This window comes from Martes martes (assembly GCF_963455335.1).
Source record: "Martes martes genome assembly, chromosome: 1".
Classification (NCBI taxonomy): Eukaryota; Metazoa; Chordata; class Mammalia; order Carnivora; family Mustelidae; genus Martes; species Martes martes.
Window position 1 is genome coordinate 127,140,049 of NC_137888.1, and position 9,526 is coordinate 127,149,574.

The 9,526-nt window shown below is 51.1% G+C and overlaps 1 protein-coding gene across 1 annotated transcript in view; it reads left to right on the plus strand.

Moving 5' to 3' along the window:
* The window catches only part of RAB6B (RAB6B, member RAS oncogene family), a 28,975-nt gene extending 25,467 nt beyond the window's left edge, over window positions 1-3,508 (plus strand). Inside the window, exons 6-7 of the mRNA XM_080819011.1 lie at window positions 1,443-1,509; window positions 3,113-3,508. Coding sequence (XP_080675137.1) covers window positions 1,443-1,509; window positions 3,113-3,177 — 132 coding nt within the window. The 3' untranslated portion in view covers window positions 3,178-3,508. The remainder of the gene's footprint in view (window positions 1-1,442; window positions 1,510-3,112) is intronic.
* The last annotated feature ends 6,018 nt before the right edge of the window (window positions 3,509-9,526 follow it).

Below are 9,526 nucleotides of genomic sequence, written 5' to 3' on the forward strand. Positions count from 1 at the left end.
GTGGCCCTGATGGAAAGTCCCAGGACGCAGGGAAGCAGTGGGCAGCAGTCCATAAGGCAGGTAGCTTCTGCCCTAGTGGTCAGAGGCAGGGAGACGCCAATGCCTCCCTTTTCAGAATGCTCTGGAGCCCAGGTGATGGTCTCAGCACGAATTACATGTGGTTAGGTCAAACTCGGTGGTTCTTAGGAGTCCTCATGCAGTGCAGACTCCTGGGTTCCAAGCCTGATCATAGCTGCTCTTGGAGCCCCACCTGTGACCCTAAGAGTTTCCTTCTAACTGGCAGGTTGGCCATTGGCAGAGGCTGTGACCATTTTGACAGACAGGCAGAACAGTGCTGCCTGGGGCAAGGCCATGAAGGAAAGCTCAGGAATGACTGGGCCTCTGCAACCTGGCTCACTTCTTCCCGCCCCACTTCTGAACAGCCTCTACATCCTGCCCACAGGGTCCCATACCCTGCCAGGCCCACCAGTGACTTCCCCACCCAGATCCTCACCACCTTTGGCCCTGCCATTTAGCCTGGGTGCTCCCACAAAGCAGGGCTCTAGGGTGAGACCAGAACAAGATGCACTCTCCTTATAGAGCTCACTGAGTCCCCAGAGCTGGTGTATATGGGGGGAGAAGTGAGAGAGGGAGTGTTCAGAATCTTCTGGTGCCTTATACTAGTGTTTTGTACTTGTCACCTCCTAGGTTCCATGTCTTCCCTCACATCCCTGCCTACCCCTTCCCCAGCGTGCATGCCCACATGTGCGCGTGCACACACACACACACACACACACACACACCACACGGTTCTCCCTGTGTACTTACACAGACTTACACACATAGACACCATTCACATGCACATTTCCATGCATATATCTCTACACACAACATACACATCACGCTAATACCCATACCGAAACAAACCCACAGCATCACGAATTCACATGCTGCATGCTTATTCTCTTGGAAGTCTCTCTTTCCGACGTGACTGTGCTGCCCTGGCTCCCAGCACCCTGCTGCCTCGGTGCCTGTGGACTTGCAGGACCCTCCTGAGCAGAGGGTCATTTGTCTCAAGGGCAGGTCAAAAGTTGGTTCCCCCCACCTGGTCCCCACACAGGCAGTGGGACAGAAGCCTGCCTAAGGGCTTGTCTCACAGGGCCTAGAGCATTTTCTGCACTGGGTTAGGTCCCTTACAGTCAGCATGACCCACACTCAGCTCCTGGTGACTCGTGGACCTGGTGACCTCAGCCATTGCCTGAGATGCCTGTCAGGGTCCAGACCTATGACAGGCCCTAGGGGCAAGGGAGAGAGGAGTTTGGTGTGCCCCTCCAGGGCACAGTTAGTGGGACAGACAAGAGAACACGGCCCTGGGTCAGGATTAGAAGAGGTAAGATGGTGGAGACAGTGAGGGGCAGGAAGGACGGGTTCAGGGGCTCATCCTGCGTCTCCTCCCTCTCTAGCTCTTCCGACGTGTGGCATCAGCTCTGCCTGGAATGGAGAATGTCCAGGAGAAAAGCAAAGAAGGGAGTATCCTTTTCCTTTGATAAGTGAGTGAAAGTGTGCTAGAGAAGCCATTTATCCATTGACATATTCACTTAGTACTTCAGAACAGTGAGCGAGCCCTTGCCTGGTCTCCAGCCCATCCTTCTCTGCTGAGGGGTATGGTGTGGGCCCACCTCTGGACCGGGACAAGGCTGAACTCCAAGGGCTTTAAGACCCCATCCAGTTCGAACAGTCTAAGCTTCTATTTCCAAAACAATGTGGGGGGGCGGGGGGGGGAGGGTGGACCAGATGGATGTGAATGTCTGTGCGGGGCGGGGAGTGACAAATAGTAACATAGTAACTGCCCAGGTTCGCAGTGAGCATCACTTTGTATTCCATGGGTACCCGTAGACTGGTATCTCTACACACTGCGTGGAAGGCTTCTATACACCCAGAACACGGTTCAGCCTAGTCTACATGAGACCGTCTCCCCAGCAGATAAACCCCTCCCATGTCCTGCCCACTTCGTTGGCCCGGCCCTGCACAGCCCCAGAGCGCCCACTGCCCTGTGGGACAGGGTCTGCACGCCACTCGCACAGTCTGCCCCAAACCTTAGACCATACCCCGAAGTAGAAATGAAGGTTCAGAGAGGTAGTCCAATGGGCCCAGTGGAAGGAAGTAGGAAGTAAGGCAGTTTATTCTCTGCCATGTTGCCAAAAAAAGATGTTCACATATATATACATGAGGTAAAAATGTTATTTATATAAGTGTAGGGAAAATAAAAATAGGGAAAGTCAGAGAAAGTCACATTCAAAATATATGCCTTGGCCAGAGAGTGGCAAGGAGAGAAAAGGGGGTCTTTAGGAGAAGCGTGGCTCTTTATAGTACATAAAGCCAAATTGTCTCTCCCATAGCCCTGAAACAGGGGCCACACAAACATCCCTAGGACGGCCACAGCAGGTCCCACGGCAGTGCTTCTTACACTTCCATCCTGTCGGCTGCCCTGGGGGTTTCTGCAGCAAGCCCACTGCCCCGTCAGCCTGCTGAGGGCACCGGGGCTTCCTGGCTGTGCATTTTGAAGCCATTCCTCGGGTGGTTCTGACAGGTGCTTCTCCCTCCCACAGTCTCAGGGCACCAGTGGGAAGGGCTGGAGGCCTTTCCTGGGGCTGTGCCTTCCCCCAACAGCATCCTCAGAGTCTAAGTGACACTCTGACTAGAGCTCGAGGGGTTAGTGTGTCTGCCACTGGCTAGGCCAAGGCCCATCTAGCCCTGGGCTGAGATGTGGGATTCATACCTGACCAGCAGGCTGTCCACTTCAGTGCACTTGAGGATGGGATGGGCTGCTGACAAGGCTGAGGCACTGGTTACCAATAAGTCTCCTGAGGAAGTGGTGCTGGTGTTTGCGCAGTCATCCCACAGCCCAAGACAAGCTTTGCTTCAGGTGGATGAGGGGGAGGGCTTGTGGGAAGAAGAGGGGTGGGAGCTGGTGACACTGCGTCCTTCCTCCCCAGGCCCAGCAAAGACAGGAGTCCTTAGGTATTTTGTGCAAGGACGGAGGATCTGCACAGGGCAGCTGAGGGGTGCCCAGGGACAGGAGCCAGGGTGGCAGCTTCTCGTCAGTCATCTTCCTTAGCGCAGCCTCCCGCAGTGATTGACATCAAGCTGGACAAACCCCAGGAGCCCCCAGCCAGTGAGGGCGGCTGCTCCTGCTAATGCAGCCTGACCTGCCAGCTTCCTTTGACACTACTCGCTTGTTGTGTTGCTTCCTATTGGTTAGCTTCCTAAGGGGGGTGGGAAATGAGCTTATCAAGATGGGAGGATTTTTCTTTACTCTCTGTCTCTAGGAGTAGGGTGGGGTGGGGAGGGAGGCTGGGCATCAGGGATCACGTCACTCTTAACAGCTGTTACTTAAACAACTATTTTTTGGTTTGGTTGTAATATATTGTACTTTATTAAGATTGCCAAAAACTGTTAAAATTTAAAAAAAAATTTAAATCATGTGTATACAACTTTTTGCCAGATAAAAATGTAGTCATTTTTATTTAAAAGATGTGCTTTTTGTTTTTGTATATTTGTAAACTTACAGAGAACCTTTTCCACACACCTCCTCCTTCCTGCCCTCTTTGAATGGTCATCACCTCTGCCCTCCTTCCACCCTAGCCCGATAAATTACAATTAATGGGGCAACTTAATTAGGCTCCAGTCCCAAGCCTCACCCACCAAACAGGCCCTACCTGGTTAAATCAAACACTGAACAAAACAGCCTCTGAAGAGGCAACTTTTAACTCTGTCCTCCTTCCGTGGCCAGAGTGGGACATCAGCCATGGCCCTGAGCTGAAATTAAGGCCTTGTGGGTGGCAGGGAGCCCAGCCAGAGGCCTCACTGGAATTACTCCTGCCTCCCCCCTCCCCTCCCTGACAAGCCTTGAAGGCGTGGAGGGCACTTGCCTTGCATCCTGTGCCCTCTGTGGCCCACTCAGTGACTGGCAGAGCAAAAGGTCATCGGAAGGAAGGATGGGGTGCTGTTGGCAACCGTGGGCTTGTATAGGTCGATCTGTGGTTCATAGCCTTGGGGCACCATGTGTGGTTCTGAAAATGTTCTAACCAACCTTCCCAGTAGTCAGCACCTGTGTCTGGGTTGAGTCTAAGGAAACAGCAAAGAGAAACTCAGCGTGTACTGCCCTGAAGCCCTCGGCCTTACACGCCAGGGAAGCTCGAGCTTGTATCACATGGTGTGTGTCTGTGACTGGGGAAGGGGGTGTTGATTCCGGTACCACGACCTTGAAGATGCATGTTCAGATCCTCGGTTGCTAATACTGTTGAGCACTGTTCTGGAAAAGCTGACTTGCCCCACTGGCATCAAGCAGTTGTAGTCATTGTGCACGTACCTGAGGATATTGCAGCAGCGCTCTGGTTGCCTGAGGGTGCTGCTGATGTGGGGTTTCCAGAAGGCTGCCCAGAGAGCCATCCTTGCCATTTCGACTCATTTCTGAGAAGGGCTTAGTCCTGAGGGCCTGTAAAATCTCTGAAGAGAATTCTAAGGGAATGCAACCCATTTGGCCAACATTCCAAATAGATCCAGGCTTACTGAACCTGACCCTGTGTAGAGCCAGGCTGTAGGCAGCAACTCTGGCCAAAACCCATAAACCCTGCCATTCCAAGCTGGCATGGTCTCTGCCTCCAGGCTGCTGTTGGGCATGTCCTAGATGAGCTAAATGACCATCTGGGAGTCGGGGGGGGGTGCGGATTCCTCCACAAAACAGGACTCTAACAAGTTATTGCAGTGAATTTTGGAACTTCTCAGAAACTAATCCAAAATGGCCGCCAATAAGTGGACAGGACTCACTGGTATTTGTCCAGTGGGCCTGTCACATACTCTCAGCTTAAGGAGATTGTGTATGTCAGAGCTGATCTTTAGAGAGGAATTTATCTTCAGGTGAAGAAAAGAAGTAGGATTCTCACTGAGCTCCTCTTCCAGAAGGCAAAGACTGATGTACGAACGTAATTCCAGTGTCATGTGTTTAGTTTTTATATGTGTGTACATAATTATATATAGAGATAGACTTGTGTATACACCTTCCACACACACATTCTCACAGAGATACATGTGCTCAGTGTATATTCTTGTTTCTCCTGCTCTCAAGTTGGAACTTGCATTGTGATAACAGTTTTGGAAATTCAAAAGTACTGCAACGTGTTGAAATAAGAAATACTTAATATTGTCAAAAAACTTGTGATTGTCTTGCCATCAATAAACTAATGCATAGATGTGTTCAACTACAGGCAAAAATAGCCATGGGAATATGTGCACCATTTCTCTCTATACTTATATGCATAGGTGTGCATGCCCGTGTGGGCCAGTACCCCCAACCATGGCACCCCCGCAAGTGGTGCTTGTTGAAAGAGTGCTTACTTACCTCGTGAGAATTTATAAGAGTCCACATTATAACGTCCAGCCTGGTTGGCAGTGAGGGCCATTGCTTTTGGCCTCTGGGACAGCCCCATTTGCTGGGATCTGCACTGGGTCCCAGTAAATGAATGAATGGTGGATTTTAGTTTTCTTGGTACTAAAGAGTAGCTTTTCTGAAACATTCCTGTAACAAAGCAGAAACTCAGTTCCCTTCTCATGTGCACACATAGTTAAGGCACCACGAACATTTTTTTACCATCATAGCCTGGGAACAGTAAGAGATGCAGTAGATAGATGTCACATGGCTTGACATGGCCTTGGTGAGCCCTGCCTTCCTAGCATATACACAAGGTCCTCTCTCGAGTCCAGGCTCTCCCCAGCCCTGTGGGCTTCAGGCGAGGGCAGTTGTCTCCTCTTGCCGCCCCATCTTAGTGGTGCCATGCCATTCCGTGACCCTCCTTCTCTCAGGCCTAATTTCCACCCCTCCCTTCCTGGGCTGTTGAGGCAGCCAGATCTCTTGCATAGAAGTGGGTTGGTTCCCTGGCTCTCATTTTGAGCAGGTACCATCACTGTTCTCTTGCTTGTAGGTAGTATCTTGACTTGGAGTTAAGGTCCAGTAATAAAATGGTCAGGTTCCCTTGAAGAAAAGGGGATGAAATTGCTTCCACGTCCCCAGCGAGTGGTACATCCCTGCCAAATCCAGATGGGCTAGCCTGATGCAAAGCCGTCATTCAGTCCCTCTCCCTGAGGACTAGCCCTCACCTGGGAGATGGCCAGAGTCCTCCTCTTCAGGCTTTTTTTTTTTTTTTTTTTCCCTTTGAGTGGGGGCAATCTCAAAAGCTGTCAGTCAAGCTCCTATTCCACAGGTATTTGAAAAAGACTGTAAGATGCAGAAAGCAAATAGCGTATTTGTAAGTGCACACACGTGCCAGAAGGAAGGTGTGATATCAGCAGCTTAAGTGTGAGAACTGCAGCGTGGAGGCCATGGTTAGCAAGCTGGGCCGTTAGGAGCAAGTCCCTCTTGGTCAGAGGCCTCTCTGCCATCATTGTCACCACTCTCTTCCGTCAGCATCCTCAAACATTCTGGAACACTCCCAGGTCTGAGGAGCAATGGCCAGGTCAGTTCGAGAATCTCAGGCAACAGAAACAAGAATGAAAATGGCAGTTAAATGTACAGACCTCTTTTGAGTGCAACGTCTTTGGCCTCCTGATAGCAAGCCGGTGCTGGGAGCGCCTGCCCTCAAGTACCAGGTGTGACACCAGGCACCGCTGGCTTCGGTGTCCTGCAGGCAGAGCAGCCTCATTCCTTCACATGGCAGAAGGCAGGTGAGGATATTAGGATGTGAGAACAGGTAGCCAAGGATTGAGTTCCATCCGAGCCACGTGAGGGGCAGCCCAACAGGTTTTGGTGCAGCAACCAAGCAGGGCCATATGCTCACTAACTTCCAAACTACCTCTCCCCCGATCACGTGAGGCATCACCACCTCGCTATAGCAGCATGACACGGAGGTCTTGCAACCGTTCCTGTCTCACAGGCAGGAAGACCAAGGCAGAGAAGGGCCACTTGCTTTTGGTCATCCAGCAAGCCGGAAGCCATCAGAGCCAAGGTGTTTCCGTTCTTTATCTATCATCAACCTGTGTGTGCAGATGTGACGGTGCACTTGCACGTAAAGGGCTGCGGGGCACGGGTGCTCCTCAGACCACCTCTACCCTGGTTAGGATTCTGGCCAGCGTACCTGAGTGAGTTGGGAAAGAATGCATGTCCATTTCACACTCCTGCATTGCCAAGAAGGGCCAGTCCCCAAGTCCACTCTGATTGTCATGGGCACCCAAACACCAGGGCACCCTCTGAGTTTTTGTTTGAAATGAACTATCTAGGTGTTCCAAAACCTTGGGCTCTCACGTGTAAACTCTCTGGCGCCAGACCCCTGCATGGCTGACATTCCCCGGAGGGCATGGCTCATCCTTGCAGTGGGGTTGGGAAGCTTCCTTCCAGAGGGAAGCTTCCAGATGCGGAAGGCCAGCCTGCATCGCGTGGTGTGTCAATTTGTCCTCTCACTCTCCCTCACCCATCCCCTTGAAAGCGATTGGCCATGAGGAGCACAGAGGGTGGCATTTCCATCTTTTACTGGCTCAGCAGGCATAAATGGCCACATTGACTTTACATAAAACTGTGTAAAATGTGGAAGATTCAGCATGTTGATCAAACAATAAACTGTCCTGATTCTCAACACAAAACCTCTTGTCCAGTGTTTCTAAGTGGTGCAGTCATATATGGGGGGCTAGTTGGGGGTGGGGGGCACTGTGCCAAACCAGATTTCTTCACATGCTTGGAACACAAACCCTTGTCTCATGTCTGGGGGTCTACCACCCAAAGCCCTTGCTTCTTCCTCTTCTTCACCTGGGCCCTTCACATCCTCAGACACACTAATGAGGTGAAAGTCTCACTCATTTCCATCATCTCCACCGTCTGAAGGCTAATGAAAAGGGAAGCCCCAGGCCGAACTGAGACTCAGGGCTGTGTAATAACTTCTGTCATCCCTGGTCCCCACTTGCCACAGCTGGAGGTTTTGAAGGGTGGGGGCAGGGACTGAATCTCTCTCCCTTCTGGTGATCTCCAGAAAGCCATTAAAGAATTTAAGGTGAACCATAATCATCCTCCAGGTGATACCAAGCAGCCACATACCCCCTCCTGCTTTTCCCCACACTGACTAGAGAACATCCCTGAGAGGCCCCTTCAGATGTCAGTCATCTCCAGACTAAAAGATGCCCTGAAATCCTGAACAACTGTGAGACAATCCAGAGAGGACACAAAGGCCAAGATCAGGCCCAGAACTGCTCTGGCCTGAGAATGCTGGGAATCCTGGAGCTATGGAGTAAATCAAGTTCACCAGGTCACATTCTTTTTTGAGTTCAACTTCACTACATATTTTTCCCTTTTGAAGGTTCTAAAGTTTCTGGAACATCCTCCTATCTGCCACCTCAGAGAAGCCACCTCTAAATTAGGAGGGACAGGAAATAGATGCTCTGCCCACTAAGCCTCACTTCTCTGGCTGCCAGATGTAAAATGAGGTAGAGGAGGTCCAGGGGATAGCCAGGGGCAGAGGCCTGATAGCCGAAGTGCACATGCTTGTACAAACCAGACTGAAGCCAGAGGCAAGCTGTTCCGAGCCCACAACCATTTCACAGGATTACTGTGTTCAGGATAACAGGACTTGAGATAGCAAGGGGAGGAAATAATGTAGGACACAGCATCAACATAACCGTCTAGCAGTCCTGGCCCTTGCCAGAAGAACGGAACACCCTGAGATTCCCCACACAAACATGAAGATGACAGAGGGTTGGTGATGACCTGTCTGAAGTGCTCCGCCTGGCACTAAAGGTTGCTGCTTGAGGTGGCTTTCCTTATCACTGTAGCTGCGTTGTGTCCAGTGAGCAAGAGTGGAGAAAGAAGCTTTGATAATCCTATGCTTAACTGTATTTAGAAATACCAAAGTATACCGACACACACATATACCAAAAATACCACAAACAGAAACACACATTTCAGTTGAAACACAATAATCTCAAGTCAATGGAACACTAAATGCCTCACACGTAAGAGGACCCCAGAGGGACACTGGAATCCCAGGAGGTACTGAGACAGAAGCCATGGGAAAAGGTAAGTGGCACTCCCTACTAAGAACTGCTGTTGCTGATCGGACTCCAGCAAACGGGCAGGTTACTGGCAGTGGAGGGCTTACCAAGGCCCCAGACCCCTTGGAAAAGGGCTTGAAAAAAGAGCTGGAGTAAACAGTAAGGCCAACAGTACCCTGACCCCTCAGTCTGCACATGTTCCATACCCCACGGAAGACCCCATTCCAGAAGCAATGGCGTGCCCAGGGCATATTCATCACAGCCACCCCCCCCACACACACACATAATGGCACCTCCCCGCATCCTGCACCTCTCCCTTAGCAAGGAATGCGGTTATTTGTATCAGGCGGCAGCTGGCCTGTTGAGCAGGTGGCAGGGCCCATACACATCCAGTGGCTCAGACACTGCTGTGTTCCCAAGGAGCTGTTTCAAGCCACAGCGGTCTCATCTTTGACCCACAGCTGTGCCTTGTCTGCCAGTCCCCATGACTGATCTCTCTCCATTCTGGCCACACTTG